The 20,537-nt window shown below is 35.9% G+C and overlaps 1 protein-coding gene across 3 annotated transcripts in view; it reads left to right on the top strand.

The window, feature by feature from the left end:
- Positions 1-2,232: 2,232 nt before the first annotated feature.
- Positions 2,233-20,537, top strand: part of LOC144978781 (protein bark beetle-like) — a 38,322-nt gene continuing 20,017 nt past the window's right edge. Inside the window, exons 1-12 of one of the 3 annotated variants that reach the window (XM_078925261.1) lie at positions 2,233-2,274; positions 4,938-5,380; positions 6,297-6,475; positions 6,846-7,036; positions 8,127-8,236; positions 10,323-10,584; positions 11,582-11,844; positions 13,051-13,315; positions 14,679-15,724; positions 16,038-16,250; positions 18,523-18,768; positions 19,840-20,080. In XM_078925261.1, the coding sequence (XP_078781387.1) occupies positions 5,042-5,380; positions 6,297-6,475; positions 6,846-7,036; positions 8,127-8,236; positions 10,323-10,584; positions 11,582-11,844; positions 13,051-13,315; positions 14,679-15,724; positions 16,038-16,250; positions 18,523-18,768; positions 19,840-20,080 (3,355 nt within the window). In that variant the 5' untranslated portion in view covers positions 2,233-2,274; positions 4,938-5,041. Of the gene's footprint in view, positions 2,403-4,937; positions 5,381-6,296; positions 6,476-6,845; positions 7,037-8,126; positions 8,237-10,322; positions 10,585-11,581; positions 11,845-13,050; positions 13,316-14,678; positions 15,725-16,037; positions 16,251-18,522; positions 18,769-19,839; positions 20,081-20,537 lie in introns of all 3 variants that reach the window. The other 2 variants (XM_078925259.1, XM_078925260.1) reach the window with 2 other exon arrangements.

The raw sequence follows: 20,537 nt of genomic DNA, 5'->3' as shown, positions 1-20,537 counted from the left end.
ATCATCATCATTATTATTATTATTATTATTATTATATTTATTATTATTATTATCATTATTATTATTATATATTATTATTATTATTATTATTATTATTATTATTTTATTATTATTATTATCTTATACGTTTCAATCATAGCAATATAGAAAGCATTGGTTTCAATCATACTACTTCAAGAAGCCTACCACGCTGCCTGCCAAAATATCACCAAACTACTTAACACAACAACCAAACTGCATCTCATTCTCAAGAGATATTACATCCAAAACCTCTTTAATATTGTAGTAGTTGATCATAATTATACTTGAAATGTTTTATAAATAGCTCCTTTTATCAAAATGTCAAACACTATTATTTCATTGTTTTGTTTTTTATAATTATATAAAGATTGTTTGTTCAACGAGCAATGCTCTTTAGAATCAAGTCTAATATACCAAGCCACAGTCATCGAGACTAAAACAAACAAACAAACGAACAGGAAGAATACATAGAACTAACGGAAAATAATTTCAAAACTATATATATATATATATATATATATATATATATATATATATTATATATGTGTGTGTGTGTGTGTGTGTGTGTGTGTGTGTGTGTGTGTGTGTAATAAGCAAACATGAATACATGAATACAATAGCTTCAAAAAAAAAGAACAAAAAAACAAAAAAAACAAACACGGAACGTTTCGGGCTCAAAACTCTTATTCAGTTAACAACAACTAAAAACAAAAGAAAACACAAATACATTACTAATAACGGCAGAGAAATAATATTCTCTGAAGAAGGGTTTTGAGCCTGAAGTCCCAGGTTTGAAAGTCTTTGCTAAGACGAGGGTCATTTAAATCGATCGATATTTGAAGGACGAGTTTTCTGGCCAAATTTCTAAATATATGTGTTCTTCAAGAGAACGGCAGATTTGGCCTAAGTTGCAAGCGCCGTAAAACCCTTAAAAATAAAAACAAACATTCCAACACACAACGTCCAATAATATTCCAGCAGATCTTCCTATTTAGGAAAATCAAGTAAGTAGCAAAAATAAATAAAAAGATAAATAGATAACTCAGTTGGTAGAGCACTCGCTTCACACGCGAAGGTACCGAGATCAATCCCTGGGGCAGTCAAGATTTTTTCTGACCCTCCCCCCCCCTGTCCACCCAGCAGTGAATGGGTAGCTGGATCTCTTAGATCTGGCGGAAAGTACTTTGCAATAAATAGACTAGCGTCCTATCTATAGGATAGCAAGCAATTGCTATTGTCGGTTCACACTTTAGAAACCGGGATAAACTTCGGCTTCATGGACCTAAAGGCTCTGAAGGACCTAACCCTCCCCCTCCCCTTGCCCCAACGAGCTTTTATATAGCGCAATATACACTGAGAGTCACCAAATCGCTTTACAACGGCTCCCACTCCCAAACCAACATTTAATTTATTATATTGGATGAGTCATGACATCTTGTGCGGCTATGTGGTCCTGGGTTCGAGCGCATAGTTGAGTCCTTGGAGAAGGCTCTTTACTCACACTCTCAAGGGTGAAATGAGTACCTGGCCGTTAATAGCATTGTCTCTGTCCGAAAAAAATTGTAATATCGCCTAACAGGCGTCATGTCCCATCCTTCATGTTGAATGTTGCTGTTGGTCAGGGACCCTTTGTAAAGCGCTTTGAGCACGTTTAGTGGATGCTGTGCTATATAAAAGCTCAGTTAAAGGCGCTGCTCCAATTTAATTTAATTTTTTTTTCATCAGAGGCATTGCTATAACCGACCAATTATTCGTTTTGCATCTAAGTGCGGTGAGAAAATGTGAGTTAAGGGCCTTTTCCATGGACTCAACTTTGCACCACTAAGTGCGGAATAATATAACTTGTTGGTTTAGGCAGGTAGAATTGTTGATTATCATTATTATTTTTTTTTTTTACTGGCTTCTATGAGTGAAGAAAATTTATGTACAAGTACAACGTTAAGAGAAATGCAGAGAGAGAGAGAGAGAGAGAGAGAGAGAGAGAGAGAGAGAGAGAGAGAGAGAGAGAGAGAGAGAGAGAGAGAGAGAGAGAGAGAGAGAGAGAGAGAGAGAGAGGTGTGCTATTTTTTTTAAAAAGGAAAGAAAGAAACAAACAAAAAATATGAGAGTGTGTAAAATTGTTAAAAATAAGACTGGCGTCACTTGTGACACTCTTTTGTTGACCATGTTGTCACACTTGAGTTGACACACCTGTGTAACGTTATCTGACGCGAGATTTCGCGTGATCGAATTTTTCACCTTTCGCTTCTACAGGTAATAGTAATAGGTAACTGTACTGATAACTTCCTTATTTGTTCTTCGAACTGAGAATCAGTTTTGTTGACAAATATTTTGAGGAAATATCTGACATGTAGATTCATCAGTATTGGTTTGTATTGAACGTATGATTGAATTCAGATACATTTATCTTCCTTCATTATTTATTTGACAATGTAATGTAATAATAATTGTGAAATTAAGATAATTGTGCCCTTATTATCACACTCAGTACTGACCATTGTGATTGTGTCCTATCTATCAACTACACATCTAAACTTGCTTTAGTCCCCCTCGCCAATGACCGAATAATAACAGATTCATTATCTTCCTTTTGATTTATTTGACAACGTAATCATAATAATAATAATAAATAATCGTGAAATAAACTCATTTCATGACCGCTAATGTCGTCATCGTCACACTCTCAGTATCGACCATTGCAGGCTTGACGATTTTAAAAAATCGTAATTTTAGAAGATGACAATTGTTAGTCGCTATATTTAACTTTAAAATCAACAATTTAACTTCACAAATATTAAACGACACTTCAATATCCATACAATTATTATGCAGCCTGGCATTGGCATCAACTTCCATTTTCTGTAAGTTTTAATTTCAATGGAGAGAAATGTAAAGGGAGTAAACGTGACTCATAAATGAGGGAACAATACAAAACAAACGATGTTTCATCCTTTAGCATGTATATATATAAATATATATATATATATGCCAAAGGGTGAAACATCGTGTTATATATATATATATATATATATATATATATATATATATATATATATATATATTATATATTTATATATATATATTAGATTGTCATAATAATATAGGGGAAATGTGTGTGTGTATATGTGTGTGTGTGTATATGTGTGTGTGTGCGTGCAAGGGAAGAGAGAGAGAGAGAGAGAGAGAGAGAGAGAGAGAGAGAGAGAGAGAGAGAGAGAGAGAGAGAGAGAGAGAGAGAGAGAGAGAGAGAGAGAGATGAAGTAATGAGATCAAAACAATATATGTATTTCTTGAGCAAGAAATTTTGACCCTAATACACATTTATGGTGCTGCACCTCGGCTGGTGCTTGTCTTTTCTCGGTCTTTTAAAAAAAAAATTTTCAAGTTAGACCCTGAAACCAAATTTTCCCTCGGGATGTATGAAGTTTATTTGATTTATTTTCATTTATTTAATGTTTATAATCATGTGTCATTGTTTGTAAACAACAAAATATTTAACAATTATTAACAAGCAGTTGATGAGTGTAATTGGTAAAAAGCTTTCTAGAATGGTCCAACTATTAATAGTTTACTTCAAATTAGTCTTTCAGAATATTTGGTCATGAGTTTGAATTTAAATTTAAGCTCAGTTTGTGTAGTGTAAGACAGGTACAGCAACTGCTTGCTACCCTTTGGATAAAAGAGAGTCTGGTTTATTACAAAGACCTATCAACAAAAGCTAAACCAACCCCCTCTTCTTATTTCATTGGGGATCCAGATAACTCTGTAGAGCCCTCACCTCACAACTAAAAACTAAAAAGAGGTGCCAAAATGACCCAATGAGATGGAGAGAAAGATAAAGGGAGTAAATGTGACTCATATATAAAGAAACAGCCCAACACAAACGACGCTTCAGCCTTTGGCCTTTTTCAAATATTATTTCGAGTTTACTTGAAAAAATCGAAAGGCCGAAACGTTGTTTGTTTTGTGTTGTTCCCTTATATATGAGTCACATTTACTCACTTTATCTTTCTCTCCATCTCACAACCAGATTGATTGATATCAATGCAGGGTAAAGTCCAGATGTTTTCTAAACCTCTTTGCACAGCCATCAGTCTGGGTGGGGTTCCTGACCTCCCATAGTGGGCAGGGAGGTACTTGCTGTTTCTTCTATCCCCCTAATCTGTTTTCCAACATGCTCTATGTCTTTGTCTTAGAATGAGATTACTTGGTTTTGTCCAGGCCCTGGTCAGATACCCTTGCTGGGAGGGAGACAGTCAAATGTATAGTTAGAGTTTTGGGAGATGATATTTTTTTCCTTGTAATCATCTCTTTGTTGTGTCCTGTTTTATGTTTTGTTTACGTATTAAATATGATTTGTAAAAATTTGGGTGTATTCCTCTCAGTGGAGACCTGTGCTTGTGTCTGGGTGAGACATTTAGTTGATCTCAAACTAAGTACTTTGATAGTGTGCTCTTGGAATCTACATCTGTTCCCTATTTGAACCAATTCCCCTTTATCTTACCTTTTCTTGGGTACTTTAATTGTATTTCTAGAACTTATTACTATCCCATTTTCTTTCTTCATACTGGCGCTGATATGACCTTAATGTGTTGCAAGCGCCGTAAAACCCTTAAAAACAAAACAAAAACAGCCATCAGTGATTGAGTAGCTAGGTTTCTTGGATCTGACAGAAAGTACTTTGCAATACATTTCTTACCTAATCAGAAGGGTGGTAAACAATTGCTATGTCCATCTATTGCTGCAGAAACTGAAATAAACTTAGAATTTATTGATGTTATGACTATGGAGAATTACTAATCTTATTTCTTTGATAAGCTGGCAAGAAATGCTGAGAATTTCGACATCATTTTACAAAATCCAACCCTTGTTGTTCCTACTGATTCACCATTATATTTTTTGTTGTTTTTGGACAGGTAAACAGTCTTGCTGCAATCTTTTTCTAACACACATAAACAACATGAATGACCAAAACAGTAGCAACAAAGGTTGTTCATAGTTCCACTTCCTCAACACCACAATGTTATTTATATTAGTTGCTACGGTCCTAATTGGGACAGTCGCTTGTTACGAGCCCATCACCCCTCCGAATCGCCGAGATGGCCGCCCAGTCGTTTCTAATGGCAGGATCTACTTCTTGGACCACATACCCCAACATTGTCGCCCACCAATTATCGATAGGTTTCCTGGAGGTCGGCTGATAAAGGATAATAGGGCTTTGATTCGGAGCGACAGTCCACATGAGATAAGGGGTAATATTGAGATTGCTCCTAAGGGCTGTTTATACATTGAGCCTGGCACAGAACTAAGATTTGCTGCTGGATTTGGGATCATTGTTAACGGAACACTGATTGCAAGGGTAAGTAATTTTGTTCTTGTTTTTTTATTGGGGGGGGGGGGGGGGGTAGTGTTTCCAAAGTTCCCAGCAGTGAAGGGCAAAAGTCCCATCGGAAAAAAAAATACAAAAAAGAAAAAGAAACCCCAACTCTCGAACCCCCCATCTCCCATCCTTTTTATTGGTATAAATAGTATGTAATAATAAATAATTTAAAAGTATAATAGTTAAAATTAAATAACAAAAGATGCCAGTGCTAGAAACTGGGGGAAAAACGGCCTTTTAAAAATAAATGTTGCCAGTTATTCAGAGTTTATCAGAATTTCTCTTGTATTAAACGAATAGTACTATTGTCTTGTTAACTTAAGGACCGTGGTCACCACCTATAACCTGTCTCTCAAGTGACAATATTTACTAGTCTTTTTGCTGGAATTGGTTATTAAATGTGAAGACAGAAGAGGGGGAAGGGGGTGTAATAACTGGCTATGTATATAACAGCCTAAGAAAACCTGTTTAAGGGATTTATAATTTTGTAAAAAAAAAAAAAGAAATATTTAATGATGCTAATTCTATTCATATTGAGTAATCGATTTAACAACATGAGACATGCTAATTGCCTAAAATGGACAAGTTGATAAAGTATTGCATTTACCGTTGAAACCCTTGGATTCGTGCCAGCATCTGTTTTTTTTTGTCTTTTTTTTCTTCAATAAGAAAATTAGACCTTATTATCGACTTTGTGGCAATGAAGTGCTGTTCTCATCCGAGTTAGTATGCTCTCTTTTTCAAGATATTCCATAATAAGAATTTAACACCTTTGGGTGAATAAAGGGAATTGAATAAATTTATAATTTGTTATTGCCGATTAACATTCAAACCATTGCCGATTAATATTCAAACTATTGCCGATTAACATTCAAACCATTGTCACGAACACCAGGGCAGTGATAGACCCGGTGAACGGATCACAATGACCAAACTGAGTAACGAAAACCTCGGAATGGTGAGTGGAGACTGGCAAGACGATGCAAGACTCTCCATGGGAAACACCACCAAAGATGGCCGACTGGATCTCAAGTATGGAGGAGTGTGGAGGGCCGTCTGCACCAATTATAACAAGTAAGACTCAGTTTTTTTTTTACCCATGGCACTAAATGAGAATTTATTTGAAAAATGCTTTTTACTCTTTACTGTATTTGCTTTTATTGACACTATGAATCCTTGATTTGGCTATGAATTCCTTTTTTTTTTTTTTTTTTTTTCTAATAATTTATATTGTAAAGTGCCCAGAACTTGTGTTTTACACGAGAATGAGCGCTGTATAAATGTGTATATTATTATTAAATTTTTATTATTATTATTATTATTATTATTATTATTATTATTATTATTATTATTATTATTATTACTCCTTTGTAAAGATTTATTTGATTTGATTTGATTTGATTTTTTTATAAACTGATTCTATGAATTCTTTGCTTATTTTCAGTTTTACAAAGATAGATGCAAATGTGACTTGTCGCCACTTGGGATTTCTCAAAGGCAACTTTACCTACCACTCGTATGCTCAGAATCTGACAGACTATATGCTATGGGAGAAGCCAGATTGCAGAGGGAGCGAGAACAGCCTCTACGACTGCCCTGGAGTTGGAACTATCAGGACTGGCAGACACATCTGTGGTTAGTGATTTGAATCAAAACTTTGATTTTTTCTCTTCAATGACATGGTATTGGGCAATTTTGCCTTGTAGATATTATCTGACTTTGACATCATCATTGTAATCTCATCATGCATTTTTAATGTTGCTGTTGACTTAGGACACTTGTAAAGCACTTTGAGCACATGTAGGTAACATATAAAAGCTCACGTTTTTTTTTTTTGTTTTTTTTTTTGGGGGGGGGGGGGGCGTTAGGTTTGACCTGCTTTCATCCTGTCACTGGTTTTCCTCTTCCCCTTCTGGCTCCGACATTGTCTTGATACAGTTTACAAAAATAATGGGTACAATAGATTAGAAAGAATGCATTATATCTTCATCTGTATTCTAATATGAGACCAGACCATTACAGTGCAACTCACTTAAGACGCACATACAAAATTATATATTTTGGGGAAAAAAAGGAGGTACCAACCGACGTAACAATTCATTTCTTACTCCTCTTGACATTCACTTAGAGACTCATAAAAATTTTTTTACCAATGATTTCTATTTTGTGTTATATTTTCACTATTTGAACTTTATCTGTGTATGTTTACAATGCCAAATCAATCTCTTTTATGTTGGGTTATTGTATTATAGAGGGTCCTGATAGCTCAGTTGGTAGAGCACTCGCTTCACAAGCAAAGGGACAGAGATCAATCCTGTGTGTAGTCGAGATTTTTTTATGACTCTGACCCCCCTGTCCACCCAGCAGTGATTGGGTAGCTTAGTCTGATAGATCTGGCAGAAAGTATTTTGCGATAGACTAGCAATTACTATTGTCCATTTCAAGCTATAGAAACTGGGATAAACTCTGGCTCTATGGGCCTATATATATATATATATATATATATATATATATATATATATATATATATATATATATATATATATATATATATATATAGATTGCTCTCAATGTCTACTTTAAAAAAAATATTTTTATTGCATTATAAAAGTATCAGAAATATTTCATGTGGTCAACCCACAAATTTTCATTAAAAAATTTATTCTCTCTCTTTCTGTGTATTGATTAATTAATTAATTTTTATTTCTACGTTTGTTTTATACAGATGGTCAGCAGGTGGTTGGGTTTTCCTGTGAGGGTTTGAGACCTGGACTGGCTCTTGACCATTGGCGAGGCATTGATTTCTACAATTCCACAAGTTTTGGAAGATATCAGGTATTTTGATGCAGGGAAATACTAAGCTGCCAGAAGCTGTTGACTGTAATAATTATTGAACAAAAGTGAATATAAAAGTTTTTTTTTAAAAAGGAACAAAAAACTTTGTATGGAACAAAATAATTAAAACCATTAAAGCAGAAATACTTCAGGTAAAATTCTCCAGAGACCTCTATTAAAAAACGAAACCACCCCTCCCCCTCCCTCCCCATACCCCCCTCCCTCCCCATACCCCCCCTCCCCCCAAAAAAAAACAAAAAAAAACAAACAAACAAACAAACAAAAAAAAAAACCCCAGATTACTTAAACACCAGTATAAGATAAAAATCTAAGAATGTGTGTATGAAACAGTGCCAGACAAATCATACCTGGCAAATCAGAAAGAAAAATGCAAGAAACAAAAAATCTGAAAAGATATGTATGGAACAGTGCCAGACAAAACTGTAAGAGAAAGAGTCATCCCAAAATAATCAGCTGCCTCAATCAGGGATTGAACCTCAGACCTCCTCATTACTGGTCAGACCATTGGGAAGAAAATAAGCATTAAGTCAGTAATCAGGAGATCTGAGGCTCAAACCCTATCTCGAGGCAGGCTGATTTTTTGGGATGACTATTTCTCTTACAGTTTTGTCTGGCACTGTTCCATACATATCTTTTCAGATTTTTACCCAAAGACGTCTGCTCGCAGAGTCGGGATAGACGGTGATGGGAAGTAACATTTGAAATTGTTTTGATTGTTTTTGTTGTCAGCTAAAGAGGGCTTTGAGTCTCTTGTGTTAACTGCTTTTTACTTTTATTTGATATTTTATATTTATTTATTTAAATATTTTGTTCGGGTGTTTGCTGTGTAACAATGAATTTGTGGGCACCAGTTAGGTATTTTTAAATTATGCCCCATCCAAAGAGTCTGTGAGGTCTTTTTTTTTTACTTGTTGGTCCCTGGTTTGAGTCCTGATGTGGGTAGTGCAAAGTTGAGGTCTTTGAGTAAATTCTTTTCTCTCATTCTCTCGCTGCACTTGATGTAAATTGGCTGGTAACAGGATTTCCTGTGTTCAAATGAACCAAAGACAGTAATATTTCCTTACCTGTCATCTGCATTTTTTGCCAAATTGGGACCTAAAATTTGCCAAAATTTGCCAAGAAATTTGCCAAAAAATTTGCCGAGGAGAACTAAGCGTTTCAGTAAAAATTAACGCGCAATACAGAAAAAAATATATATAAAATACAATTTATTACATTTATTTGACTTGAGAAATGAAATATCTGTGAATAGCATTGTTACAAAGATTTTAAAGGATCATTATCCGTAGAAAGTAGCTTCCCTTGGTTTGAGCCCAGGCAAAGCTACAACATTTCTCAAGTTTCGCACTTTTTTTTTCGTTATTGTTTTCACTTCTTTTTGTTCCCAAAATTTGCCACGCGATTTGCCAATTTTCCCAAAATTTGCCACGATTTGCCAATTTTGGGAAATTTGCGGATCGCCCTGATATTTGCGGCTGCAAAAAATGCAGATGACAGCCGTACGTGTGTCATATCTCTATCTGCATGTTAAGAGTAGCCTTTGGCTTGGAACCCCTTCCTTGTAGAGCTTTTTGAGCACATTTGGTGGATATTGCACTTTATTAGAGCTCGAATTTTATCTTTCTTTTCAACATAGGTACATCTGAGGTTTCGAGAATTTGATAATACATATTATGATAAGCATATAATTTTGTTTCCATTCTCCTTTAGTGTTATTAAATCTTGTTTTTCATTCTTTTAGAATCATTAATGTATCAAGTTATTATTCACTATTATCATTTTATTGCATCATAAATTTTGACCAGTCGTATTAAAGCTAATGGTGTATTTCAATTCATTAACCTATTCCTCTTTTGTAGTGTTATTAATTTGATTTAGGACAAAAACTGCATTTTACAGTAGTAAAAATATTTTGCTCTCAGTTAATAGTGTGGTTTCCTTTCATTTTTTTTTACTATTGTTTCTCTGCATATTATATAAGTAAATTTATATTGCCTCCAGTTGACACCATTCACTATACTTTTGTGCATTATACAATATATCATTATTAAAAATTATATTTCAGATCCAGGATAGCTATACGGTCTATATGAAAGAATCCGATTCATTCTTGGAATATCTGGACCTCAGCTACACAGGACTGGATACCTTCCATGGCCAGACAAACGAGGAAAATATCTTCTACCAAAAGGCAGCCATTAGCGCCAGTCCTTATGTTCCTCGTATAAACAATGTCACCATCATGTATGGGGCCTACGATGCTTTCAATCTGACAGAAGTGACCAGCCCAATTTGGATTGCAAACTCAACCATATCTTACAACAGAGGTTAGCTGTTTGTTGTTTTCTCTCTCTCTCTCTCTCTCTCTCTCTCTCTCTCTCTCTCTCTCTCTCTCTCTCTCTCTCTCTCTCTCTCTCTCTCTCTCTCTCTGTGTGTGTGTGTGTGTGTGTGTGTGTATATGTTTTCCTCTGTAAACTATCTTTTAGAGACAGTGTTGCACCGTGGTATGGTCAGTGTTGCACCGTGGTATGGTCTTTGCTTCGTACCCATAGGGTATTGAGTTCATCTCCCCCTTTCACATTGTGTGACCTTGAGCAAGTCACCTCGCGCTAGCTCACTTTGCTGGGCTGTACAGCAGCTGATGTCTGGGTTGTTCCAATCTTCTCTTAATATAGGCCCTAAAGAGAATTTCCCCCATTGTAATTTCTTTATTTTTTCTTTTATTAATCTTCCATATGAGTGAAATTTTCCTTTGTTTAGAATCACTTTGAATCACCTTACTGACTGCCATTTGAGCTAGGGCGAGATGACTTGACCTGCTCAACAAGACATGGTGGATGTGATGCGAACTCAATACCTTTAGGTTATATTTACAAGATCATAGCACTGTGCCATACTACTGCAAATTTATCCGTTTTGATGTGGATTTAGTACCACTGGAATGTTTCTTATAGACAGGTGGCACCACCAGCGGGAAATGAGTAGGAATTGTCGTTTGAACTATTTAAATGTACAAAAGAAAACTAGTTTTTTGACAGAGTAAAGAGAGTGCATAAAAAGTTAAGACTTTCACATCAAAATCAGGGAACAATGTGATATTAACTTGGTCCTGCTTTTTGGTATTGGCAACATTATTTCAATTATGTGAATGTCTGTATTTTTGTTTACAATTGTCATTGTCCAATTGAGGCAACAGAAACTGGAATAAACCCCAAATTGCAATTCCTTATGGCTCTGAAGCACCACTTTTTTATTTATTTTTTTTTTTTTCAATATTTAAAAAAACAAACTATTTTTATATTAAAGCTTGGTTGTCTTTTCCAGGTTATGGCATGTTTATTCAATCTTCTGTCGGCCGCACACTCATCAACATGACAGAAGTCAGCCACAATTGGGGGGATGGAATAAAATTCTACATCAGTAATCTGACCATCTTTAACTTCCGCAATAAGTTTCCTCCAGAGGATTCCATGTGTCAGCAAGCCAATGTGCCACTACAAATTTTTCCCTTCTACCAACACTTGGATTTGATTCAAGTTGATGGGGACAAGCGTTCGACTTTGCTCATCGGAGGAGGTTGTGATCGAGTAAGTTTGGGATTTTTTCTATTTGGTAATGCATTGGTGCCAACCTTACAGAAAAAAATGCGTAAGAATACATATTTTTTGCTCAGGAGTTTATGTATTATTAAATTTTAATTTTTTTAAAAAGCCTTTTTAACAGTCATACACTCTTTTGGTGTTCTGAAACACTCTAATTTGTTTGTTTTTTTACCTGGACGTTTATATAGGGAGTTCAATGTAGTATTATCTGGGTGAGTCATATCAGATTTATAAGTGGATCCTGGAAGAAGATATTACTTATATTGTCTATAAAGAGTAAGTCTATTCATTCATTTAAATTAATATTGCTAGTATGGTCCATCATCAAATTTAGTGATAATTATCGTCTTTGCAATTGTACACATTTTTTCAAAATCTTACTCGTTTTGGATCTCCATTGTACACATTTTTTCAAAATCTTACTCGTTTTGGATCTCCATTGTACATTTTTATGGGCTGCCAGGGTTGGCAGCACTGGATAATGAGAAGATATCTGTCAGCAGTTAAGGATAACATTTTCTTTTATCCTATATCTGTTAGTTTTGTCTGCTTGCTTTAGAATGAAATGTCTGGGTACTTTAGATTTAAGATTATTTTCATTGACAAGGACACAGAGAATTTTTAAAAATCTTAAATAGACATGTTGTTTTCTCCAATGTTTAATGTCAACGAACCAAAAATCTATACCGAAATACAAATAAAACATGATTTTGAGTTAGAGTGTGTAATATGGTATTCATCATTCGTCGATTATTGTGCATTCAATTAATCTCTAATCCAGAAGGTATATGGAGCATAATCATTTCTGTGTAGTAATAATATAAAATTTATTGTCCAATTTGGCACATTGTTTTGACTTAAAAATAATGTATATGATATATTGCAAATTAATTAGTTAGTTAACTTTTGTACTCTGGAAAAACTCGGTTTTAAAAATTTGGCCAAAAAACTTGTCCTTCAAATACCGATCGATTTAAATAACCCTCATCTTGACAAAAACCTTAAAATCTGGGACTTTGTGAAGAGTTTTTGCCATGATGAGGGTCATGTAAATCGATCAATATTTGAAGGATGAGTTTTCTGACCAAATTTTTAAATACAAGTTTTTCCAGAGAAAGGCAGTTAACTGGTTAGATAAGATAATAGATCTCTCTCACAATGATTATTCACACCTTGCATTTTCCTCAACAGAAATACAGCGTTCCAAAGGATATGAGAATAAGCGTCCATTTTCTTATCATGGAACGCGACCCTGATGCTTCAGGAGAATTTATTTTCACTGATGGCACACGCAGATTGGATCCTGTTCGAATTGAAAACGGAAGCTTCCCACAATCCATCACTACAAAGTCCAGCGAACTTTATGTCGCTTTTAGATACAAGCGGCCGAGAAATAAAATTTGTAAACAATTCCCGCCTTGTATCCGATTCCTCCTTGAGTTCACAGCTTCAGATGGTAAATTTCACATTTCTCTCAATTTGTTTAGGATTTGAAAAAATTTGAGAATCATTAGAGACCTACCACCAGGTTTATGGACTGGAAATGGTTTGTGGGCTGGAAATGGTTTAAGGGTTGGAAATGGTTTATGGGCTGGAAATGGTTTAAGGGTTGGAAATGGTTTGAAATGGTGGTTGGAAAATTAGGTAAATGTTAAGGGGAATTGTTAAGAGATGGATGGTTTGTGGGTGAATGGTTTATGGCTGGAAATGTTTGTGGCTGGAAAGGGTTTGTTAAGGTTGTGGGAAATGTGTTGTGGGCTGGAATTGGTTTAAGGGTTGGAAATGGTTTGTGGGTTGGAAATGGTTTATGGGCTGGAAATTGGTTAATGTGGGCTGGAAATGGTTTAGTTGAGTGCTGTGGAAATGGTTTGTGGGCTGGAAATGGTTTATGGTCTGGCAATTGAATTTATAGTAAACAATATAAGACATGAGTTAAGTTTGTGTTGTTGCCAAAAATGACTTAAGGTTTTTCAAGTTGTACAGAACTTTCATTTCATTTATCTGACAATTTCAATATTTACCTAAATTTACTTTTTGACATCTGGATCACCCTGAATTAATACTGAATTGAGCTGATAGGTCTCGTTTATCTTACTTGACTGATGTATTTTCTAAACAAAAAAACCCAAAATAGTAAGTGTTAAACTTGCATCCTGACTAAACAGTAATAAACAAAAATGAATATAACAGGTTAAAAAAAAAAGAAAGCCCTTTTCTGCCAACAACAAAAAACAATGAAAACACAAATGCATTACCTGATACATTAAATTTTAGTAGTGTATTTATGTTTTCAATGTTTTTTGTTGTTATTGGCTGATGAAGGATTTTGAGCCCGAAATGCTCCGTGTTTGATATTTTGTTCTTTTTTTAAGCTGTTATATTATATTTATTTTGTTTATTACTTTTTAGTTACAGTCCACAGCTTTTAGCAGTTTAGTACCATTTATCCTAACTAAACACGAGTTTTGATTTGTTGTAGTTGTCTTTGCTATAGAATCTCTTGATATTTCTCATCCATGACGACCAGTTTTTTTGGATATTTTTTAACCTAGCGCTGTCCAAATTTTCTATATGTTTTGACAAGGAAACATGGAAATGGTTAATGTGTTGCTTGGATATTTGTTGAAATAGTATATGTGTACCTTGATTAAAATTTAGTTTGTTGCTGATTTGTTTTCTTCAACCATAATTTCTTTCATCACAGTGTAAATTCGTATCTCTTTTTGTTATCCTTATTTACTAATTGATGAAAGAAAACGATTAATGATTTATGGTCCTAAAATCTGATGGATAATTTATTTTTAAAAAATCTCTAACAGATGTTGAAGAAGAATTCCGTCTACTACAGTCATCTGTTCACAACAATACAGGTTATGGTGTAAATATCCAGGACATGCGTAGTAAGGTGCGCATCAGCAACCGGACAACCATTTCAGACAATCAGTTTGGTGCAGGCCTGAGAATCTATCGTGGTGCTGGTGAAATCATCGTGAATGGCACTCGGTTAGAAGGCAATGCAGATGCTGGCATTAACATCACATACGCAGGCGGATTTCAGCTAATAAACAATACAGATTTGGTTGCAAATAAAGGATATGGGATAATTACAGAATACATGAAACTCAACAGTACCAGGATTGAAAAGGAAAACCGTATTGAAATTGTCAGATCAAGTTTTACATGGAATGAATTGATAGGTCTGAGAATGGGTAATTATTGCAAAGGTGGAGACATCAAAATCAATGAGAGTTATTTTGGACACGGTTACGATGAGGCCTTTGAATACCTGTCTTGTAATATCTCGACTGAATTTTCCACTAGATTGAGGGTTGAGTTCAACAAGTTTGACAATAATTACAGACACGCCATATTCATCCATCCTTTCTTGAACACGATAGGCGTCATACAAAATAACACGTTTGAAAATCACACACTTGCTGGCGTGCGGATTGACAATGGGTACAATCTATTATTGAGTGAATGGTATAGGAATTTCTCTGTGGATTTCAATATTTTTGAGAACAAGTTCCTTCGCAACTCTGGTCGATATGCCTTGTATCTTCGGCTCACTCAAAACAGCGGCAGGCAGAAGATACACTGTAAATTCAACTATTTTGAGAACAACCAAATCAACGATTCGTTCATGTATCTGAAACCGAGGAGTAGGGCGAATGCTGTAGCAGTTGTGTCATCTAGTAATGTCCAATTTATCAGAAACTATATTGACAACCCAGAATCGATCCGCGAGGTATCTACACACTTGGTTGATCCATCAGTCACCATTGATGCATCAGAGAATTACTGGGGATTTGAGGTCGACAGACAAAGTGACTTTGAAAAAGTTTACAAGTCTATTTTTGATCAAGTAAGTTATGCTTTCTTACCTCCCCCCCCCCCTCTCTCTCTCTCTCTATCTCTCTCTCTCTCTCTCTCTCTCTCTCTCTCTCTCTCTTTCTTTCTCTCTTATACACACACACACTGTTTTTCTGTTTCAGAGTTTCTCTCTGTGGAGAGAGAAAGAAAAATAGAAGAGGTGTATAGATTGGTTTTAGCTTTGCAAGAATATGACCAAAAAAAAAAAAAAACAGAAAAAGAAAAGAAAAAAACAATAGTGGTCTTAGTTTTGCTTCAAGATGTTGCCATTTATATTTCATCTAAAACTTTTGCTTTCCCTACAGAACAACAGGTACAATTTGGCACGAATCAAATATCACCCTGCTTTGAAAACAAGAAAGTTTTATGAAGACTATCTGACCGATGTCCCACCCTACGACTGGCGATTTAGTCGGCCTGGCAATGTCATTGGGGGAGAACTGGAAACGGGACAGTTCGTAGGGTCAAGGGGTCAGACCTACTATGTTGACAGAGATATATTTATTCACCCAAACACTGTGAGTATTTCAAGTGTGGTGTTGAGTCAATGATTTTATAATGATGATAATTATAGTGTTAGAAATATTGATGATAATGTTAATGATGGTGGTGGTGACGATGATGATCTTGTTGGCGATGATGGTGGTGTTGGTTATGGTGATACTTATAGTGTTAGATGATGATCTTGTTGGCAATGATGGTGGTGGTGGTTATGGTGATAATTATAGTGTTAGATGATGATCTTGTTGGCGATGATGGTGGTGGTGGTTATGGTGATACTTATAGTGTTAGATGATGATCTTGTTGGCGATGATGGTGGTGGTGGTTATGGTGATACTTATAGTGTTAGATGATGATCTTGTTAGCGATGATGGTGGTGGTGGTTATGGTGATACTTATAGTGTTAGATGATGATCTTGTTGGCGATGATGGTGGTGGTGGTTATGGTGATAATTATAGTGTTAGATGATGATCTTGTTAGCGATGATGGTGGTGGTGGTTATGGTGATACTTATAGTGTTAGATGATGATCTTGTTAGCGATGATGGTGGTGGTGGTTATGGTGATACTTATAGTGTTAGATGATGATCTTGTTAGCGATGATGGTGGTGGTGGTTATGGTGATACTTATAGTGTTAGATGATGATCTTGTTGGCGATGATGGTGGTGGTGGTTATGGTGATACTTATAGTGTTAGATGATGATCTTGTTGGCGATGATGGTGGTGGTGGTTATGGTGATACTTATAGTGTTAGATGATGATTTTGTTGGCGATGATGGTGGTGGTGGTTATGGTGATACTTATAGTGTTAGATGATGATCTTGTTGGCGATGATGGTGGTGTTGGTTATGGTGATACTTATAGTGTTAGATGATGATTTTGTTGGCAATGATGGTGGTGGTGGTTATGGTGATAATTATAGTGTTAGATGATGATCTTGTTGGCGATGATGGTGGTGGTGGTTATGATGATCTTTATAGTGTTAGATGATGATCTTGTTGGCGATGATGGTGGTGGTGGTTATGGTGATACTTATAGTGTTAGATGATGATTTTGTTGGCGATGATGGTGGTGGTGGTTATGGTGATACTTATAGTGTTAGATGATGATCTTGTTGGCGATGATGGTGGTGGTGGTTATGGTGATACTTATAGTGTTAGATGATGATCTTGTTGGCGATGATGGTGGCGGTGGTTATGGTGATAATTATAGTGTTAGATGATGATTTTGTTGGCGATGATGGTGGTGGTGGTTATGGTGATACTTATAGTGTTAGATGATGATCTTGTTGGCGATGATGGTGGTGGTGGTTATGGTGATAATTATAGTGTTAGATGATGATCTTGTTGGCAATGATGGTGGTGGTGGTTATGGTGACACTTATAGTGTTAGATGATGATTTTGTTAGCGATGATGGTGGCGTTGGTTATGGTGATACTTATAGTGTTAGAAGATGATTTTGTTAGCGATGATGGTGGTGGTGGTTATGGTGATACTTATAGTGTCAGATGATGATCTTGTTGGCGATGATGGTGGTGGTGGTTATGGTGATACTTATAGTGTTAGATGATGATTTTGTTGGCGATGATGGTGGTGGTGGTTATGGTGATACTTATAGTGTTAGATGATGATCTTGTTGGCGATGATGGTGGTGGTGGTTATGGTGATACTTATAGTGTTAGATGATGATCTTGTTGGCGATGATGGTGGTGGTGGTTATGGTGATACTTATAGTGTTAGATGATGATCTTGTTGGCGATGATGGTGGTGGTGGTTATGGTGATAATTATAGTGTTAGATAATGATCTTGTTGGCGATGATGGTGGTGGTGGTTATGGTGATAATTATAGTGTTAGATGATGATCTTGTTGGCGATGATGGTGGTGGTGGTTATGGTGACACTTATAGTGTTAGATGATGATTTTGTTAGCGATGATGGTGGCGTTGGTTATGGTGATACTTATAGTGTTAGAAATATTGATGATGATGTTAATGATGGTAGTGGTGGCAATGATGATTTTGTTGGCGATGATGGTAGTGGTGGTTATGATGATGATGATGGTTTTGATAGTGGTGGTGGTGATGATGGTGATGGTTATGATGATAATGATTGTGATTATGATGATATAAAGAAATGGAGGGGAAAAGGAGGATAATTAAAAGGAGAAAAAGATGAAGGGTACTGAAGATGATTATAGTATTTAATACTAATATAATACATATCAAATTTTAATATTTCGTATTTTAAAAATTATAATTTTTTTTTTAATGGCTTATAATCTGTTTAGGTTCTGTACATGCCCCCTGGATCAAAGTTGAAATTTAGCACTTCAGTTGGCATGGTGGTTCATGGGATACTCCGGGCAGACGGAGAAAGAGTTGAATCCCCAGTTGTCTTTGACCTCGATGACAGGGAGGAGTTTGTTCCCATGGAAAATCGTACAGCCAGTGTCCGATTAGTTGATGGGGCAACCGAGTTTGAAGGCCGACTGGAAGTTGAGATTGATGGGGAATGGGGGACAGTCTGTCATGATGTAAGAATTTGGGATTTTCTGGAACATTCTTTGACCTATATGTTAAATCCTACTTTAAAAAGATAAAATGTGGCTATATGGTCTTGTGGTAGTGCGGCTATGTAGTCTAGTGGTATGACACTCGCTTTCGGATCGGAAGGTCCTGGGTTCGAGCCTCGCTTGGCGCATAGTTGGTCCTTGGAAAAGACTCTTTACTCACATTCTCTCACTGTACTCAGGTGTAAAATGAGTACCTGGCTGTTAACAGCATTGTCTTTGACCGAAAAAATTGTAATAGTGCCTCGTCATGTCTCATTCTACATGTTAAGTGTTGCTGTTGGCTAGGGACTCCTTGTAAAGCGCTTTGAGCACGTTTAGTGGATATTGCGCTATATAAAAGCTCAATTTTAAAAATATTTTTTATATGTTAAATCCTACTTTAAAAAGATAAAATGCGGCTATATGGTGTTGTACTGTAACACTCACCTTTGGACTGGAAGGTCCAGGGTTTGAGTCCTGCTCGAAGCAGCACGTAGTTGAGCTCATGGAAAAGACTCTTTAATCACACTATCTCACCATGCTCAGGTGTAAAATGAATACTGGTCTGTTAACAGCGGTGTCTGTTGAAAAAATAAATTGTAATGTTGCCTAATGGCCATCATGTCTTGTCCAACGTGTTGGTTAGGGACCCCCTTTTAAAGCACTTTGAGCATGATTAGAGAATATAGTGCTATATAAATGAGTACTACTAATATTGTTATGTATTTATTTTAGCTATTTTATTGTGTAATTATTTTAGCAGGCTTATCAGCCCAGTCAACACATAAAAAAAAGTTTTGAAAACGTTATCATGGAATTTTTATTTCAGATAAATTTCACTGAGACAGATTTTCCATGACTTCTTTCTTGTTTTAACATCTATTCATTTATTATTTATTTATTTATTTGTTTATAATAATAACAATAATAATAATGACAACAAAAATGATAATACATTACATTTATGTCCTGGCATAACCATGAATAGGTTGCTCCATTTATTTATTGTTATTTGTTTTTATGTTTATTTATTTATTTATTTATTTAATCTAGGGATGGATAGAAGAGAATGCTCTCCTGGTCTGCCAGCAGCTCGGTCTGTCTTATGACAGCTCCAACCCCACAGTGACCCAACGTGCGAGGGCTTCCGGTGCCATTCCCATTTTGATGAGCTGGGTTTCGTGTACGGAGGTGGACGTAGATTTTACCAAATGCAAGGCCATTAACATGGATGCCTCTTCTTGCACTCACAGCCAAGATGTCTTCCTGAGATGCCAACCCCCTACTTGGGCTGGTAAGTCGTTTTCCTATTACCTTTCTTTCTTTTTATCTGAATGTTATTTACAGTCAGTCCTGCCCCAGTAATTTTTATGCTTACTTACATTTTTTAAAAACTTAATTATCCTTCGTCTTCTTCTTCTCCCTCATATTGTCTTCATGTTTGAATGTCTAGTTGGTGAAGGAACACTCTTGTCTTCCTCAGTTCTGACTGGGGCACATACAGTTTAGTCAACAGAGGTGTGGGGGTACCAGGCCAAAACTCATCTCTTGCTGTTGTGAATGCTTTGAACAGGTCTGGAGTGTATGGTGTGCGTCTTTTTTCTCCTTCACCACAATCTCACATGCATGTTTCTCTTATTTTGAAAAGCGTGTACATTTGTTGTTTCAGGCGATTGTGTCCTGGTCGTAGTCTATCCCTTCTCCACAAGTGTCACAATTGACATCATTCAACTTCAAATTAGCAAGCTAAT

The sequence above is a fragment of the Berghia stephanieae genome, chromosome 8 (genome assembly GCF_034508935.2).
Source record: "Berghia stephanieae isolate SIO BIC M18660-M18661 chromosome 8, UCSD_Bste_1.3, whole genome shotgun sequence".
Taxonomy (NCBI): domain Eukaryota; kingdom Metazoa; phylum Mollusca; class Gastropoda; order Nudibranchia; family Aeolidiidae; genus Berghia; species Berghia stephanieae.
This window is presented reverse-complemented; position numbering and strand designations above follow the sequence as displayed.